The sequence below is a fragment of the Macaca fascicularis genome, chromosome 15 (genome assembly GCF_037993035.2).
Source record: "Macaca fascicularis isolate 582-1 chromosome 15, T2T-MFA8v1.1".
Taxonomy (NCBI): Eukaryota; Metazoa; Chordata; class Mammalia; order Primates; family Cercopithecidae; genus Macaca; species Macaca fascicularis.
In genome coordinates, this window is record NC_088389.1 from 128493595 (window position 1) to 128513395 (window position 19801).

The window sequence follows — 19801 nt, forward strand, 5'->3', positions numbered from 1 at the left end:
GCACCCCACACCTGCATGGTGTGGGATGAGCCCTTCCCACCTTTGCAAGTCCCCAGTCGAGGTGAACTGTTTCCAGCCGGAGGGAGCTATGGGTGCTTTTGGCCAGGAGGAATAAGGCTGTAGGTGGCTCCAAGATAATCAGGAGGATGACTTGGAAGAAGTTGGGGGAGGGAGGGCTGAGTCGAGCTCCAAATCCCTCACCTCAGTTTCCAGTGCCCTCCCCACCCCTGCCCTGGAACAGCCTGAACCCAGCAAGGCGTCAAGGCTGCCACAAATACAAATGCATAAAATGCTCCAATGGTGTCACTAGCGGCCAAGTCTAAATAGAGCAGAGCTCCAGTGACACCCAAAAAGAGGCAGATGGTGGTCAAATGCACTCCGACTAACTCACTAAGTTCCAAAGTTTCAAAGTTCCCAAATCCCAAAGTTTGTCACTTCTCTAAAGTCACTTTCATTGCACCAGTGAGACATTGGAGGCAGCAGGCACTGCAGCCGGAAGAGAAAGAGAGGATCCCCAAGACAGAAGCATCTAGGCAGCTGCCGGAGACTCCCTAGCGTTCCGGCCAAGGGGTCAGGTAGCCACAAGCAGCCGAAGCCCACAGGCAGCCCTAGGCCCTGCCCAGTAGAAACCAGACCATGGGCTTGGGCCCCCAGAGCACACTGTATGGGCCACTAAAATTGTAGCTGAATGCAGGTCCACATGCTCGCTGCCTGCAGAGCCCAGCGATCAAGAGTGAGGCTGGGTAGAAAGAAAGTGACTTTATTAACCACGACTAGTAAAGGGGAAGTGGCAGATTCCCATCAAAGCAACCACTTTGACTATTTCAGGGGAAGGGAGGGGTTTAAAAGAGGAAAGCTTGATTAAGGAGGGCATGCAGGAATTGTGCTGAGTGCCGTATCTCTGTGTCTTGTTTTTGTGATTATCTTTGGTGCCAATCCACCTGGACTTCAGGCTGACATCGTCTCAACAATGGCTGAGTTGTTAATTAGCCACATTGAAGTAATCTCTGGAATTTTGCAGCTAGGTCTCCATGTTTGGTCTGTCTGTCTCAACATTACCTCCTGGAACTTCTAAGAAGGCACATAATAGATACTAGCATGCAGTTAGCTAAATGTGCAGGGAGTATTGTGGTGAGAAAGGGAGCTATTTTAAAGCTAAGAGAAAAGGCTTCTGCAGTTTGCTTCAAGGTTATATCTTGGAACCCAAGAGAAGGGAAAAATGTTTTAAAATATGTATATCCAAATAGCCTCCCGGGTTCCTGCCATTCTCCCGCCTCAGCCCCCCGAGTAGCTGGGACTACAGGCGCCCACCACCATCCCCCGCTATTTTTTGTATTTTAGTAGAGACGGGGTTTCGCCGTGTTAGCCAGGATGGTCTCGATCTCCTGACCTCGTGATCCGCCCGTCTCACCTCCCAAAGTGCTGGGATTACAGGCGTGAGCCACCACCCGGCCCGTAGCAGCTTAAATGTCTAAGAACTGCGCTTCCTTCAGTGGTTTGAGGAGACTGAAGCCCAGGCCCCTGGCAAAGGTTCTCTCTGGAGACAACAATAACACATGGCATTTCTCTTCTCTCTTCCGCAGACCTCAGAGGATGAGCCTTCTGAAAAGGACGCCCTGCAGTGTGGCCGCAATATTGTGGCCGCAGGTTATGCATTGTACGGTAGTGCAACCCTGGTGGCTCTCTCCACAGGGCAAGGCGTGGACCTCTTCATGCTTGACCCGGTAGGTACAGATTATGGCATCACCTGTGCCTGGGGACTCCATAGGCCTCTGTGCCTTAATGCCAGTTCTCTGCGATAATGTCCTGGTTATTCCTAATACTTGTTTTGGGGACCAGGGGGCCTGAGAGCCTAGTTTGGGGAGCCAACGCCATCATCAGAAACCATGAAGGGCCTCTCTCACAGTGAGGGCACTCGGGGGTAGGAGTGTCCTGCAGAGCCAGTTGCATCAACTCAGGCCCTGTCCTTAAGGAGCACATTTTCCAAAAATTCACTCAATCTCTTTGGCTTATGAGAACTCCACGGTGTAAGAATCACAATTCTGCAAATTTCCAGCAGAAACTTGGGTTCGTTAGAGCAGCAGCATCTAGTAGAATGCTCTGTGCATTTCACTTTTAAATGCTGGATGCCTTGCCCATCACTTGTGAAATGCTTTGCCAAGTATACTGAGGTCTTGTGAAAACTCAGATAATGTTGACCAAAGAACACGTCAAAACCTGTTGTGTTCACTTAGACCAAAGGTAGGTATTTAAATTTTTGATTTACAGATGTTTGTTGAGCATCTACTGTGTCCCAAAGCACCATTCCAGACAGTGGAGATGGAGCATTGATCAAACACGCATGCCGGCGCTTGTGGAGTCACATGTTAGTGCACATGTGTGGAGAGAGGAGTCTGCAAAATTTCAAAATGACATGGAGTTAACTCACAAAACAGAGTTTACAGTATGGAAACCCAGAAACTTTTCAAATAGAATCTTTCACCTATACGCCCAATAGACCAAGACCCATCGCTGTGTCAGTTTGCTAATGCCCTATGTTCAAAGAAGCTGGCAAACCCTGAGAAATTCTGTGGCTTACAAATATTACCCTCAGACAATAAAACACCCTTTCTAAAGTTGTTGTAGAATAATAGCTAAGAGTTAGATAATTCTTCGTAAATGGTAGGCATGTAAAGTGCCTGTCCTATGAAATTTACATCTATTAATGCATTTAAATGTCACAATGGCCCTGAGGTATGTCCTACTGTTTTCCCATTTTCAGATGGGGAAAGTGAGGTGTAGAGAGAGTAAGTAACTTGCGCACGGTCAAGCTAGTGACTGGTATCAGGAGTCACGCTCCAGCAGTCTGTGCTTTAATTACTCTACCACACTGAATTTCCAAGATAACTGCTCTTGAGTACAAGCAAAATATCTCCAAGAATATTCTGAGCCGTTCTAAAGGTGATGGGAGGTGCTTTGACTCAGGCATCCAACTCAAGGATTCCCAGGCACAGACAGATCCTCTGTTTTCTGCCCTCAGTCATGACAGCAGGGCCCAGTCTGGACATGGGTGGGCACCAGAGCTTGTCAACATGACAGAAGGAAGAGCTGAACCATAGCAGCTTTCCAGATCTCTGTGTATCAGCCTGAAACCCCTTTGGATCACATCACCCTACTAAAAAGGACATTTGGGCAAAGACCCAGTGCACAAAGCTTAGTCCTGCTTGACATCCAGCAGAGGCAGCTTGTGGCAGGTGTCACAGTTAGAAATGCCGTGGACGGCGGCCAGCAGCTCACGGAAGCAGCATTCCCTGGTGGGTCACACTGAGCCTGTGAGGTCTGTGGGTCTGCAGGACTGGTGATTTGATTTTGTCAGAACACACATATTGTGGAGGCACAGAGAGACCACCTCCTCTTAACCAACTCTCCATTGTGGGATAAACCTCAGTGTCAAGGCACTCATTCACAAATGGGAGCTGTTGTTTCTTGTGACAAGGATCTGGTTTCTGATCATCGGTAACAGAGTGTATGAGAGCCCATATTAAAAATCAGCGGTTGCCAGTGACCACACAATCAGAACAAAGGAACACATTTTCCAGGTTAATAAAATTGTGGAAACAATATTCCCCGGGCCTGGGAGTCCCAGCCCCAGCCCCAGCCCCAGGAGTGGATCAACACAAGGCGTTTTCACCCACCCTGATGCAGAACGAGCGCCTCTGTCCAGGTGGTGAGGGAGTGCCGCTGTTCAGATGACGGTTGCACATCTCCACCCTCTTTGCTGAAGAGCAAGAGTAAAACTGACCCCAGCTCAGCTAAGTGAAAAGAGTTACTGCATTGATGGGAAAGCTGAGGACCCTGGCTAGGAACGGGCAGGACTAGAGCACCAGGAAGCAGGAGGCACGGCAGTGGTCTCGCAACATGGCCGGTCTGGCCTGGACACCAGCCCTGGTGCTGCGCCTCTCACTCAGGTTTCAATCCCAGGGAGGGTGTCTCATTTTCAAGCTAAGGCACGTGCCTGACCTTGGCCTACAAGGGGCCCAGATATGAGTCTTCCTAGACTGGCATCCAATGAGAAGAGTTAATTCTTCAAAGCAAGTCAGGGCACTTTTCAGAAGTAGAAATCAGCACCGAGCTGCTCCAAAGCAACAGATGCCCACAGCGAATTAAAGCTCATGAGTCAAAGACATCACTCGTGCACCTGTAATAACCAGAAGTTAGATTTAGCAAGCACTGCAGAGCAGCCGTGGGGTGCTGCATAAGGAGGGAGTTGAGATGGGCTTATAGCACTTGGGGTCTTGCTTGGTGATTCTAAACAGGATTTGAGGAAGAGAGGGTTAGTCTGCATTGGATATTGTCTGGAAGTGGGTGCAATCAATGACTAGTTACCTTAATAATTTTTATCTAGGAGGCAGGGCGATTGAAGTCATTGATACAGAAGTGGTTGTCACTCATGTTAGGCAGGAGAGGATTGCAGAGTTGTTTTTGTTATTGAGTCTCCTTGGCACTGACTTGTTTCGGACACGGACAGTGCCAGCTCTCGTAGCCGCACCTCTGCTATGTGCAGTCATTCTGTGGCCTTGTCTCTTTTTATCCTGGGAATACCTCTGATGTTCCGTGGGAACCTTCTGACCTAGGTGTCAACTGTGAGCTATCATTTTGTAGTTTTTCACTGTCTCAAAATCTTTGACATTCATCAAAATGGATCTGGTTTCCAGGCTCTGATTTTCCTCCTAGTGACTTTGACAGACATGAGCATTGAAGGTGGTATCTGCCACAAGCTGATCACATTTTTAATGACTTTTAGTGATATTACCAGAAACAGACAAAGGGGTATTTGGGAGATGCCCTGCAGGTATTGACCACGGCGGCTCCAGGGGGACTGCAGAGGGACTGGGCGTAGTTCTATTAATGTGTCTGAGGATTCCTTTAGATTTTACCAACTTTTTCCTTATGCTGGGTGAACACAGTTTCTTCCTCTTTTCCCCAGATAAGACTGGGACAGCAGAAACTGTGAATGGTTTCTACAGTTTAATCACTAACATAAACCAAACAACTGTACCACAAATTAATGGTTAAAATGCATCCCTCATACAACAATGTAACTTCTTCCTCTCACTGTTGATGGCCCATCTTCCTGAAAACGTTAATCTGGGGGTGAGAACTGGGGAGACACACACAGCTGGGTTCCTCGTACCTCGCTGACAGTGGAAGCCACAAAGGAAGAGAAAGAAGACTATGGCCTCTTCCTTTGAATTGTCTTCCTGCTTGCTGTGTTACTGCTTGGGCTTCCTGTGGGCTCCATGTGATCCCTGATCTTCCCACCAGTTGCGAAACCACCACAGGGCAGGCTCAGAGTGACCACAGCCAAGCCCGGGCTCTGCCAGCAGGCCCCCATCTCCTGCTCTCATTGTGGGGATCCTGCGGTCGGCTTCTGTTTCCTGGCTTATCTCCTCTTTCTGGCATCTCTGTTCATGTTGCTAGGCTCTTGGTGAATTTGTCCTGGTGGAAAAAGATGTCAAGATTAAGAAGAAAGGAAAGATTTACAGCCTGAATGAGGGCTACGCCAAGTATTTTGATGCAGCCACCACTGAATATGTGCAGAAAAAGAAATTCCCTGAGGTGAGTGAAGAAAGCCAGGTGGGTGGCACAGAATGCTGTCCCCATGGGGTCCTGTTTGGGTGGTGGCTTCAGGGGCTTTGCTGAAAGAGGTTGGTGCCACTGTTCATGGCTGTGGTCAGTAGGAAGATGATGGACTCTGCCTTTCTTCATAAGCATTTAGTATCTTATATAGCTAACATTTACCTTCTAAAGGTAGTACTTATCTTTACATTTGAGCTTTTCCAGGATAAATTCTTTGTAAAGAAGGTAGAGATCACATTTACAAAATTCAGAGCTCAGGCCAGATCCTCTCTGAAGTCATTTGTTTAAACTAAACTCCAACCTATAGATTCACTCACTCGTTGCGTTTGCTTTTAGAAGAAATTATATGAGAGGCCCTCAAAAAGTTCATGGAAAAATGAAATTAAAAGAGATTAAAAACATAAAATATAAACTTTAGTTCTCAACATAAGCTCCATCAGGTTCAGATGCTTTTGTAAGGGCTCATACCTACCCTTTAATCCGTCTGTAACGAACTGAGGCACGGGAATTTAACCCTGTCAAGGCTGTCTTTATAATGTTATTTGCCGAAGAGAAATGGGTGCCCTTTAAAGGTTTTTTAAGATTAGGAAACAAAAAGAAGTCAGAAGGAGCTAAATCAGGATTGTAGTGATTTTGCATCAAAACCCTTGCAAAACTGCCATTGTTTGATGAGAAGGTTAAGCAGGAGCACTGATGTGGTGGAGAAGGACTCTGGTGAACTTTCCGGGGCTTTCTCTGCTACAACTGTGGCTTTCTCGGAACACTCTCATAATAAGCAGACGTGGGCCAAGGATGTTTCTCCCCGGTGTTGTAAAAATGAATGGGTATAATTATCAAGGGCAAATTGTATCCTACACCTTCAGAGGCCTTTGCTCTCCTCCCCCAAGTTACGAGCATCTATAGTTATCCCTCCCTCCCGCCCTCGCTCCCTCCCGCACTCTCACCTCTCTCTCTTTCTCTCTCTGTCTCTCTCTATTATCTCTATCTATCTATCTATCTATCTATCTATCTATCTATCTATCTGTCTGTCTGTCTTTAACTGATAGATTTCTCATAGCTTTTCTTTACAGAGCAAAGGTTAGTTAAAGAGTAGAAACACCTGTCTCTGTTATGTCAAGTCCTCTGGGCTAAAAAACTAGGAGCTTAGGAATATGGGTTCCATCTCTAGTTCCTGATAATTCACTGTGTGTCTGTTGAAAGATTCTTTCTGTATTTAAATGTTTTGATTTTATAACTTAATGTTTTCTCCAAATATAAAAAGTATGTTCCTGTGTAACACATCACATGGAAGACACCAAAAAATATAAGAAAATGTAAACAAAATCCATGTGTAAGGTACTTCACCCTCAAAAACCCCACTGTGGGCCACCACATCTGGCTAGTTTTTTGTATTTTAGTAGAAACAGGGTTTCACCATGTTGGCCAAGATGGTCTCGATCTCCTGACCTCGTGATCCTCTGGCATCAGCCTACCAAAGTGCTGGGACTACAGGCGTGAGTGACCACGCTCAGCTGAACATCTTGATACATTTCTCTAGGGTTTGTTTTCTGCAAATGTGCTTACCCAGTTACCAGATGTGGTTCAACTGGAAACAGTTTTTAAACCTGCTTTTCTACTGACTTCACAAGCATTTCCGAGTCAGTAAAAGTTCTTCAAAAGCACATTGCTGTGCGGTAACATGCTTAATCATTCTCAGGTTGTTCCACACTTAGGCTGTGTCCAGCTTTTCACTCCACAAATAATGCTGTAGTGAGCCCCTTTGTACCTCATTTTTCTAATCTGAAAATTCCCTTAGAAGGCATTCCTAGAAGTAAGGCTGGGCATGGTGGCTCACACTTGTAATCCCAGCACTTTGGAAGGCCAAGGTGGGCAGATCACTTGAGGTCAGGAGTTCGAAAACAGCCTGGCCAACATGGTGAAACACCATCTCTACTAAAAATACGAAAATTACCTGGGTGTGGTTGGTAGGTGTCTGTAATCCCAGCTACTTGGGAGGCCGAGGCAGGAAAATCACTTGAACCCAAAAGGAAGAGGAGGTTGCGGTGAACTGAGATTGCATCACTGCCCTCCAGTATGGGCAACAGAGCAAGACTCTGTCTCAAAAAAAAAAAAAAAAAAAAAAAAAAAAAAAAAAAAAAAAAAAAAAAGATATGAAAAAGATATGAAGGCATTATTTCTGGTAAAACAGAATTCTGGAACCTCACTTCAGTCTTCACGCTCAAGTCAGGCCAAGGTGCTTCACCTCGGGTCTGACAGAGTGTTAAGTATCTAAAATAGGAGAAGACTTGGTAATTTTTGCCTAAATGTGGTTTCACGGCATGCAACTAGAAGATAACAGAATATGATGATATTCATTGTAATTACGATTTGGGGGTGTTTCAAGGTGATAATAATAATAGCTAACATGTATTGGGTGATTAACATGTCGTAAGCCCTATTTTAGTGTTTTACGTGTAATAGCTCCTTTTATCTCATAACAACTCTTGGAGGCAGGTACAGATGGGGAAGCTGAGGCACAGAGTAGTTCAATTACTTACCCAAGGTAAGTGGCTGAGCCAGGATTCGAACCCAAGCATTCTGGCTGTCAACCCATGCCCTTAACCACAACGGGAGCCTGCTTGGAAACAATCAAGTGGGGAAGAATCCTCACCCCTACACACAGGTGCATGGTTCAGGGCTGCCTAACCTCAGGGGAGACAGCGCCTCCCTGCTGGCTGTGGAGTTTCTGCCTCCTCCACCCCGGTTCCTCTTCCTGTGCACCTGCTGGGTGTGGACAGGACAGAAGCCCAGCTGCAGAGCACCCAATTCCGTATCTGGAAGGGAAGAGGAATATGAATCAGGCTGTTCTCAGGAATCTGCTTATTGTGGAGGAAATGAATGAGAAACACTGCTTCAGGGCTCTGGTAGTTTGTTTTGCATTCGTTTTCATTTTAAACAATTGCTAGAGCATTGGACTCGCCTAATTAGCAGAAATATTTCCTTACATTTTTCACAAATTCCACCTGTTGGTACAGTGCCAAGTGTGAGCCATAAAGTTGGAGTTACTAAAAAAGATGATGACCATGAATTATGAAGGAGGTGACTAATCATTAAAATTGTCATCATTTTATTTATTTAACTTTATTTTATTCATGTATGTATTTATTTTTATTTTGAGATGGAGTTTCCCTCTTGTTGCCAAGACTGAAGTGCAATGGCGCGATCTCGGCTCACCACAACCTCCGCCTCCCCGGTTCAAGCGATTCTCCTGCCTCAGCCTCCCAAGTAGCTGGGATTGCAGGCTTCTGCCACCATTTTTGTATTTTTAGTAGAGATAGGATTTCACCATGTTGGTCAGGCTGGTCTTGAACGCCTGACCACAGGTGGTCCACCTGCCTTGGCCTCCCAAAGTGCTGGGATTACAGGTGTGAGCCACCACGCCAGGCCCATTGTTTTATTTTTAACTGACATATAATAATTGTACATATTTATGGGATACATAGTGATGTTTCATTATATATAATGTACAGTGATCAGATCAGTATAATTAGGCAATCCATCATCTCAAACATTTATTATTTCTTTGTGCTGGGAACATTCAATATCCTCCTTCTAGCTTTTTGAAAATGTCAGATATTATTGTTAACTATATTCATCCTACAGGGGTTTAGACACCAGAACACATTCCTGTGATGCAGGTGTGATTTTATTTTCCACACTTTTATTTTGGATTCAGGGGTAGTTGTGCAGGTTTGTTATATAAGTAAACTCGTGTCATGGGGGTTTTGTTGTACAGATTGTTTGGTCTCCCAGGTACTAAACCTGGTATCCAATACTTGTCTTTTCTGCTCCTCCCCTTCCTCCCTCCCTCCACCCTCAAGTAGGCCCCAGTGCCTGTTGTTTCCCTCTTTGTGTCCATGTGTTTCTCATCATTTAGCTCCTACTTATAAGTGAGAACATGTAGCATCTGGTTTCCTGTTTCTGTGTTAGTTTACTTAAGATAATTAGGCCTTCAGCTCCACCCATGTTCCTGCAAAAACATGATGTCATTCTTCTTTATGGCTGCATAGTATTCCATTGTGTATATGTAGCACATTTTCTTTATCCAGTCCACCACTAATGGGCATCTAGGTTGATTCCATGTCTTTGCTATTGTGAATAGTGTTGCAGTGAACATACACGTGCATGTGTCTTTACAATAGAATGATTTCTATTCCTTTGGGTATATACCCAGTCATGGGACGGCTGGGTCAAATGGGATGGCTGCTTTTAGCTGTTTGAGAGATCATTACACTGCTTTCCACAATGGTTGAACTGATTTACACTCCCACCAACAATGCATAAACATTCCCTTTTCTCTGCAACCTCGCCAGCCTCTGTTACATTTTGATTTTTAAATAATTGTCATTCTGACTGGTGTGAGATGGTATCTCATTGTGGTTTTGATTTGCATTTCTCTAATGAGCAATGATATTGAGCTTTTTTCATATGCTTTTTGGCTGCATGTATGTCGTCGTCTTCTTCTTTTTTTTTTTTTTTCTTTTTTGAGATGGAGTCTCTCTCTGTCGCCCAGGCTGGAGTGCAGTGGCGCGATCTCAGCTCGCTGCAACCTCCGCCTCCCGGGTTCAAGTGATTCTTCTGCCTCAGCCTCCCAAGTAGCTGGGACTACAGGCACACGCCACCATGCCCAGCTAATGTTTGTATCTTTAGTAGAGATGGGGTTTCACCATATTGGCCAGGCTGGGTGTGTCTTCTTTTGAAAAGTGTCTGTTCATGTCCTTTACCCATTTTTTAATGTTTTTTTTTCCTTATATATTTAAGCTCCTTATAGGTGCTGGATATTAGACTTTTCTCAGATGTATAGTTTGCAGAAATTTTCTCCCATCCTGTGGGTTGTCTGTTTATTGACAGTTTCTTTTGCTGTGCAGAAGCTCTTTAGTTTAATTAGATCTCATTTGGCAATTTTTGTTTTCATTGCAATTGCTTTTGGTGTCTTTGTCATGAATTCTTTGCCCATGCCTACATCCAGAATGGTATTGCCTAGGTTGTCTTCCAGGGTTTTTATGGTTTTGGGTTTCACATTAAGTTTTTTTTTTTTTTTTTTTTTTTTGAGACGGAGTCTCGCTCTGTCACCCAGGCTGGAGTGCAGTGGCGCGATCTCGGCTCACTGCAAGCTCCGCCTCCCGGGTTCACGCCATTCTCCTGCCTCAGCCTCCCGAGTAGCTGGGACTACAGGCGCCCACAACCACGCCCGGCTAATTTTTTTTTTTTGTATTTTTAGTAGAGACGGGGTTTCACCGTGGTCTCGATCTCCTGACCTTGTGATCCGCCCGCCTTGGCCTCCCAAAGTGCTGGGATTACAGGCGTGAGCCACCGCACCCGGCCACATTAAGTTTTTAATCCATCTTGAGTTAGTTTCAGCCTTCTGCATATGGCTAGCTAGTTATCTCAGCACCATTTATTGAATAGGAAGTCATTTCCTCATTGCTTGTTTTTGTCAGCTTTGTTGAAGGTCAAATGGTTGTAGGTGTATGACCTTATTTCTGGATTCTCTATTATGTTACATTGGTCTATTTATCTGTTTTTGTACCAGTGCCATGCTGTTTTGGTTATTGTAGCCCTGTAGTATAGTTTGAAGTCAAGTAATGTGATACCTCCAGCTTTGTTCTTTTTGCTTAGGATTGCCTTGGCTATTCTGTCTCTTTATGGTTCCATATGAATTTTAAAAGTCTTTTTCTAGTTCTGTGAAAAATGTCATTGGTAGTTTAATAGGAACAGCACTGAATCTGTAAATTGCTTTGGGTAGTATGCCCATTTTAACAATATTGATCCTTTATATCCATAAGCATGGAATGTTTTTCCATTTGTTTGTGTCATCTCTGATTTCTTTGAGCAATGTTTTGTAGCTCTTATTATAGAACTCTTTTACCTCCATGGCTAGTTCTATTCCTAGGGATTTTATTATTTTTGTGGCAATTGTGAAAGGGATCATGTTCCTGATTTGGCTCTTGGCCTTGCTGTTTTTGGTGTAGGGATGCTAATGATTTTTTTGTATGTTCATTTCGTATCTTGAAACTCTGCTGAAGTTGTTTATCAGCTTAAGGAGCTTTTGGACCAAGACCATGGGGTTTTCATTTTTTCTTTTCTTTTTTTTTTTTTTTTTTGAGACAGAGTCTCACTCTGTTGCCCAGGCTGGAGTGCAGTGGCAAGCTCCACTCTCAGCTCACTGCAAGCTCCACCTCCCAGGTTCACGCCATTCTCCTGCCTCAGCCTCTCGAGTAGCTGGGGCTACAGGTGCCTGCCACCACACCCAGCTAATTTTTTGTATTTTTAGTAGAGACGGAGTTACACTGTGTTAGCCAGGATGGTCTCAATCTCCTGACCTCGTGATCTGCCCACCTCGGCCTCCCAAAGTGCTGGGATTACAGGTGTGAACCACCACGCCCAGCCGACCAATACTGTGGGGTTTTCTAGCTATACAATCATGTCATCTGCTAAGAGAGATAGTTTGACTTCCTATTTTCCTATTTGGATGCCCTTTACTTATTTCTTTTGCGTGATTGTTCTGACCCTAACTTCCAATACTATGCTGAATAGGAGTGGTGAGAGAGGGCATCCTTTTCTTGTGCCAGTTTTCAAGGGGAGTGCTTCCAGCTTTTGCCCATTCAGCATAATGTTGGCTGTGGGTTTGTCATAGATGGAGCTTATTATTTTGAGGTATGTTCATTCAATACCTAGTTTGTTGAGAGTTTGTAACATGAAGAGGTGTTGAATTTCATTGAAAGCCTTTTTCTGCATTTATTGAGATAATCAAGTGGTTTTTGTCTTTAGTTCATTTTATGTGATGAATCACATTTATTGATTTGTGTATGTTGACCCAACCTTGCATCCCAGGGATAAAGCCTACTTGATTGTGGTGGATAAGCTTTATAAGGTGCTGCTGCTGTGTATTTTGATGAGGATTTTTGCATCAATATTCATCAAGAATATTGGCCTGAAGTGTGTGTGTGTGTGTGTGTGTGTGTGTGTGTGTGTGTGTGTGTGTCTGCCAGGTTTTGGTATCAGAATGATGTTGGCCTTATAGAATGAGTTGGGGAGGAGTCTTTCCTCTTCAATTTTTTTGGAACAGTTTCAGTGGAAATGGTATCAGCTCTTTATGTATCTTGTAGAATTCGGCTCTGAATCTCTCTGTTTATAGGCTTTTTTTGGATGATAGGCTATTTTTACTGATTTAATTTTGGCGTTTGTTATTGGTCTGTTCAGGGATTCAGTTTCTTCCTGGCTGTTGTAGGAGAGTGTATGTGTCCAGGAATTTTTCCATTTCTTCTAGATTTTCTAGTGTGAGTACATAGAGGTGTTCACAGTAGTCTCTGATGGTTTGTATTTCTGTGGTGTCAGTGGGTAATATCCCCTTTGGTATTTCTAGTTGAATTTATTTGGATCGTCTCTCTAGTTTTCTCTATTAATCTAGTGAGCAGTCTATCTCTTATTAGTTTCTTTTTTTTTTTTCAAAAAACAAACTCCTAGATTCATTGATCTTTTGATTTTTTTTTTTTTTTTTTTTGATGGAGTCTCACACTGTCGCCTAGGCTGGAGTGCAGTGGTGCAATCTCGGCTCACTGCAACCTCTGCCTCCCAGGTTCAAGCAATTCTCCTGCCTCAGCCTCCCAAATAGCTGGGATTACAGACACACACCACCACACCTGTCTAATTTTTGTATTTTTAGTAGAGATGGGATTTCACCATGTTGGTTGGGCTGGTCTCGAACTCCTGACCTCAGGTGATTCACCCACCTTGGCCTCCCAAAGTGCTGGGATTACAGGCATGAGTCACAGGGCCCAGCCATGAATTTTGTGTGTGTGTGTGTGTGTGAGTCTCCTTCAGTTCAGCTCTGATTTTGATTATTTCTTGTCTTTTGCTAGCTTTGGGGCTGGTTTGCTCTTATATCTCTAGTTCTTTTGGTTGTGCTATTAGGTTGTTAATCTGAGATCTTTTTAACTTTTTGATGTGGGAATTTAGTGCTATAAATTTTCTTCTTAACACTGCCTTAGCTGTGTCCCAGAAATTCTGGTTATTTTATCTTTGTTCTCACCAGTTTCAAAGAATCTCTTGATTTCTGCCTTAATTTCATTATTTATCCAAAAGTCATTCAGGAGCAAGTTGTTTAATTTTCATGTAATTGTATAGTTTGAGTGATTTTCTTAGTCTCGATTTCAATTTTTATTGAGCTGTGGTTGGAGAGTGGCTGGTATAAGTTCAGTTCTTTTGCATTTGCTGAGGATTGTTTTATGTCTGAGGGTGTGTTCAATTTTAGTGTATGTGCTATGTGTGATGAAAAGAACGTATATTTTGCTGGTTTTGGGTGGAGAGTTCTATAGCTTTCTATTCTATAGATATAGTTCTACAGATGTGTAACAGATTCATTCGGTCTAGTGTTGATTTGAGGTCTTGAGTGTCTTCGTTAATTTTCTACTTCAGTGATCACTGTCAGTGGGGTGTTGAAGTCTCCCACTATGATTGTGTGGGAGTCTAAGAGCTTGCTTTATGAATCTGAGTGCCCCTGTGTTGGGTGCATATCATTTAGGATAGTTAGGCCTTCTTGTTGAATTGAGGCCTTTACAATTATGTAATATCCTTCTTTGTCTTTTTTGAACTTTATTGGTTTAAAGTCTATTTTGTCTGAAATTAAGATTGCAGACCCTGCTTTTTTCTGTTTTCTATATGTTTGGCTTCCATCCCTTTATTTTGAGCCTGTAGGTGGCAGTGCATGCGGGATGGGCGACTTCCTTTTTCTTTCTGTTTGTTTGTTTAGAGGCTCTTTTAAGATTGGTGCAGGATATTGTCTCATCCTTTAAGCAGTCCTACATTTGGTAAGTCCAGTCACACAATAAGGTTTGAGGAGCTCATCACGAATGAAATGCACAATTATATAATCTTTTCAATTCCTACACTAGTAGGTGGAGGACAGGGGATCAAGAAGGCAGAGGTCACACCAACTGGACTTGTGACCGCGAGTAGGTGCTAGCTAATTCTGAAAGCCACTGGATCTTGTCTCTTCTCTTTCTGTCTTCTAGGATGGCAGTGCTCCCTATGGGGCCAGGTACGTGGGCTCCATGGTGGCTGACGTGCACCGCACCCTGGTCTATGGAGGAATCTTCCTGTACCCAGCCAACCAGAAGAGCCCTAAGGGCAAGGTAATTCTCCCTTGTCCACCGGATGTGCATCGGGTCAGGGAGGAGGGGAGCTCCCTCCCCTCACGCCTGCTGTTTGGCTACTGCACTGCTTCATGGCATGTCTGTGTGAAGACGGGCAGGGGAGGAAAAATACAGGGAGCTGTATTTCCCTTGAGTGAGTCTCCAGGCTGTGGGAGGTTTGAAGAAGGAGGCAAACAGGCTGACGTTATGTGACTGGTGATTCTCACTGGTCTTACCCCCTCCAGCCTCCCACCCACCATTCACCGGAAGCCTGCTGTGTGTCTCTCTCTCCACAGGCTACATCTGACTTTTAGCTTCAGCACCAGCTGATTTGGTAGCATGGACCCCATAAGGAGCCTAATAAAAACTTATCAACACACTTCCCAGAACAAATGCATGTAAATGTACACATTACATACACGTTTACATGCGTGGTGGCGCATTACACATTGAGGGGGTTCACTGATGCCCTGGGGTTCACCCAAATATCCCCTAGAGAATTTCCAAACCCTAGAATAAGAACTTCTGCTCAGAACTCAGCCAATATATCTGGAAAGGTAGTTCCTGGAAGGTCTAATTGCAATTTAATGATGCAAAACTGAAAATACTTGTATTATCAAGTGAGAATCTTATGATCCAGCTGTCTTGCATAGAACCTCCCATAAAAATGCATCTGAATTTTAGCCGATCACAGAAATAGTAGGTAAGTAGTCAAATCAAATAAAGGCCTCTGTTTTCTCTGACACACCAACAACCAGCAACACATTTTTCTGTCTCTCAGAGTCACCTTGAGATTTGAGTTATTCGAATGCTAAGAATCAAAGCCATGCTGAGAGATCTAACACAGCACACTGAAGCCAGAGAGACTCTAATAGGTTGGTGTATCAGGTGTTTCTCTCCGTGTGAGTGCTTAGCCCGAGTGTGTTCACCCACTGAGCTAAGAACACTGATAAGCCTGCAGAAGAGGCGCTGAAGGGAAGCTAAGCGCCACGGAGGACTAAGTGAGGCAAGTAGAAGACATGGAAATTCTTTTTTGTTTTTTTTTGCGGGGGGGACAGAGTTTTGCTCTGTTGTCCAGGCTGGAGTGCAGGGGCGTGATCTCGGCTCACTGTAAGCTCCACCTCCCGTTTTCACGCCATTCTCCTGCCTCAGCCTCCCGAGTAGCTGGGACTACAGGTGCCGCCACCACGCCATGCTAATGTTTTGTACTTTTAGTAGAGATGGGGTTTCACCATGTTAGCCAGGATGGTCTCGATCTCCTGACCTCATGATCTGCCCGCCTTGGCCTCCCAAAGTGCTGGGATTACAGGCGTGAGCCACTGTGCCCGGCCAAGATGTGGAAATTCTTAGGACCACTCTGGTCACTTACTCAGTTACACTGGGGAGAACATAAAGATCAATTACTACTGAGTCAGAAAATACCCACATGGGATCACATACTCATATCCTGTAAGCACACGTCACTCCATAGATAGATCTGCGTTTGCTGTGCATAACCACCACCCATTCTGAAACTTCTGTTGGATCCTGATCTCTGCGTTTCTGCTGTCATGGTCCCTGTGCCCACCTCTGTGTGTGTGTCTGTGCGTGCATGTGCACATTCCTATGCTGTGTGTGCCTGCATCTGTATAGCTGTGTAGATTTAATTGCAGAGAAAGTACAGGTCATGGTCGGGTGTGGTGGCTCACGCCTGTAATCCCAGCACTTTGGGAGGCCGAGGCAGGCAGACCACGAGGTCAGGAGATCCAGACCATCCCGGCTAACATGGTGAAACCCCGTCTCTACTGAAAATAATGATAATAAAAAAATTAGCTGGGCATGGTAGCACATGCCTGTAATCACAGCTACTCGGGAGGCTGAGGCAGGAGAATCGCTTGAACCTGGGAGGTGGAGGTTGCAGTGAGCTGAGATCACGCCACTGCACTCCAGCCTGGGAGACAGGGCGAGAGTTTGTCTCAAAAAAAAAAAAAAAAAAAATTAGCTGGGCGTGGTGGCGCATGCCTGTAGTCCCAGGTACTCGGGAGGCTGAGGCAGGAGAATGGCTTGAACCTGGGAGGTGGAGCTTGCAGTAAGCCGAGATCGTGCCACTGCACTCCAGCCTGGGCGATAAAGTGAGACTCGGTCTCAAAAAAAAAAAAAAGTACAGGTCACAGGTCACATGGCCTGCAGGCCAAGGCGTCATGAAGTCCTGGCACTTCGGTATTGAATTTCTTACAACAGGGGCATCCGAGGTCAGAGCAAAAGTAACTTGGCTCCAAGACAAGCGCATTATGTACTAAGGCTGAGCTTTTTTTGGTTAAAGTATTTGAATCAACAGGGTAATTGATTACAGTCTGAGACTTTATTGTCTGATACCCCAAATCCCCCCCATAAAAGGGGAGAAAAATGCTGAGCGCTACAGGCTGTCAAGGTGAGGGTCTCCTTGGCTAGACTGTCCTGGACAGCGTGGCCTCCCGTGTCCCTCCTGTGGGTGATGAAGGACAGAACTATCTGCCCCCAGACAGCCCGCATGCACCACAACTTTTTTACACCCTTCTGGGCACCCATTACTTTAAGAGCCAGAGGTCTAGGGTGAGGGCATCTTACACTGTCTGACCAAAATGGCATAAATACCCCCACGGAGTCTTCACCTACTTTCTCTTGAATGCCTGGATCTCCAGCCTAGACCAAATATATCGCGTTTCTCTCCTTAATATATATAATACATACAATAGAAAAAATATATAACAACATATAATATATAAATATATAATATGATATATAATAATGTAATAACATATAAATATATAATAGAAAACCATAGAAAAAATTCACCATAATATATGACTGTTTCTGAAAGTAGTTTAAACGTATCACCAAAACGGACTGGAAGAAAAGAATGGTAAGGAAAGGCTGCACACAGCTGGGCCAACCATTTTGTAAGGTGATAGTGGAGAATGAACTTCTGGGAAGTCACAGGTTGCACTGATGTGGAGAAAGGAGAAGATGATACTGAGTCATGCACAGCAGCAGGGCCTTCGGCCAGAACGACACCCTGAATCTAAGGTGATGGGGGTGTGTGTCGTGCGTCAGGCCGGGGGTATCATGACGTCATCACAGAAATAGACCTAAAAGGTCCATTCAATCCAACCCCATTCATTTCAATTCACTGCGTACTCACAGGACAGAGGCAGCGTCCTGCCAGTTCTCACGTGCCTGCAGGAGGGTTAGAGAAGGCCCTTCCTTCCTCCGAACAGGCTCAGCCCGGGGTCTTGTGCAGAGACTGGCAAGCAGGGCACAGGCTGATTTCAACCCAATTTCTGCCCTCGGCTGGGACTCCTAGTGCAGGAAACACAGTGGCCTTGCTTGGACACTTCCTTTTTTTTTTGAGACAGGCTCTCACTCTGTCTCCTAGACTGGAGGGCAGTAGTGTGATCACAGCTCACTGCGGCCTTGAACTCCGGGGCTCAGTTGATCTTCCCACTTCAGCTTCCTGAATAGCTGGGATCACAGGTGTGCACTACCACACCTGGTTAATTTTTAAATTTTTTGTAGAGATGGGGTCTCACTATCTCAAATGGGGTCTCAACTTCCTGTACTCAAGTGATCCTTTTGCCTTGGCCTCCCAAAATGCTGGGATTACAGACAGGAGCCAACACTTTCAATGTGTCAGGCACTACTGAGAGTGGAGATAGTACAGGGACCAGCTAGGATGGACAGCAGCCTAGGGAGGAAGCCAGGCACTAAAGAGGCCTCAGTGGGATGAGTTGTACCAGAGGGGAAGTACAGGATGCAAACGATGGGATTTCACTTAGTCTAAAGGGGCAAAAGACAAGACCGTTGAAACACCAGCAAACTAGTTAGAAAAGTCAAAGCTTAAGATGTGGAGTTCCTCCACACAATCCCAGCCACTGTGGCTGTCTCCAGAGAGGCGACCCGGCATGCTCAAGGTGACCTTACTGTCCCATCCAAGCTTGACTCTTTACCAGCCTTGAGGTCTCACATACAAAGGCTTCCACCCAGGTCTGCAGCATCAGTTTGCCCTTGTTGAACCGAGAAATAGGAGCCTAGATCTCATATCTCCAAGTCAAGAGGCAGCTCCCTGGTAAGCACAAGGATCACAGGATGGGCAGATACCTGGCTCAGCCACCTGGGCAGAGGGGCCCCAAGGCTTCTGGATGAGCGCCATCTGATGCATCTGGCCTGCTGTAGGCTCTAAAGCTCGGGCCCTCTCTTGTGAGGGGCATGGTGCACTCATGCTAGCCAGATGGAAGCTCCACAGTGCAAACTGCTCCCCCAACTTTAGGGGCATGGCTCAGGACATTTGGCCACTTGCAGAGTTTATTCACCTGCCTCTGTTCCTCCACAGCTCCGGCTCCTGTATGAATGCAATCCCGTGGCCTACATCATTGAGCAGGCAGGAGGCTTGGCAACCACGGGGACCCAGCCTGTACTGGACGTGAAACCCGAGGCAATTCACCAGCGAGTCCCCCTCATTCTGGGGTCCCCAGAGGATGTGCAGGAATATCTCACCTGTGTGCAGAAAAATCAGGCAGGCAGCTAGTGAGCTTCACCCCACATGCCCTCTTCTCTTTGTCTTGTACCTTGTCTAAGGTCCCTAAATGGATGATAAACAGAGATGGTAGCGATGAGTATACAAAAGGTAAATCCACTTAATCACATACAGAAGAGCAACAACAAACTGCTTGTGACAGGTTTGGAAGCCACAGGCGATTCTGTGGTCAATGTGAAGGACTAGAAATAAAAACCCACACGTGGAAAGAGCGACTTTGGCTTGTCTTCTGTCAGAAACAGCAGCAAATATGGTTATAATTCTAAGTCTGTCAACCCACATAGTTGGCGGCTGTATGCTTGGGGGCAAAGAGCACACAGATTAGTTAAGAAATTGTCAGCCGGGCGCGGTGGCTCATGCCTGTAATCCCAGCACTTTGGGAGGCCGAGGCGGGCGGATCACGAGGTCAGGAGATCAAGAGCATCCTGGCTAACACGGTGAAACCCCGTCTCTACTA

General features: G+C 45.3%; 1 protein-coding gene across 1 annotated transcript in view; it reads left to right on the forward strand.

Annotated features, from left to right (window-relative positions):
• The window catches only part of FBP2 (fructose-bisphosphatase 2), a 36501-nt gene extending 16948 nt beyond the window's left edge, over positions 1–19553 (forward strand). The window contains exons 4-7 of the mRNA XM_045372853.2: positions 1584–1724; positions 5461–5598; positions 14673–14792; positions 19141–19553. Of these exons, the coding sequence (XP_045228788.2) occupies positions 1584–1724; positions 5461–5598; positions 14673–14792; positions 19141–19335 (594 nt within the window). The 3' untranslated portion in view covers positions 19336–19553. The remainder of the gene's footprint in view (positions 1–1583; positions 1725–5460; positions 5599–14672; positions 14793–19140) is intronic.
• Positions 19554–19801: the final 248 nt, after the last annotated feature.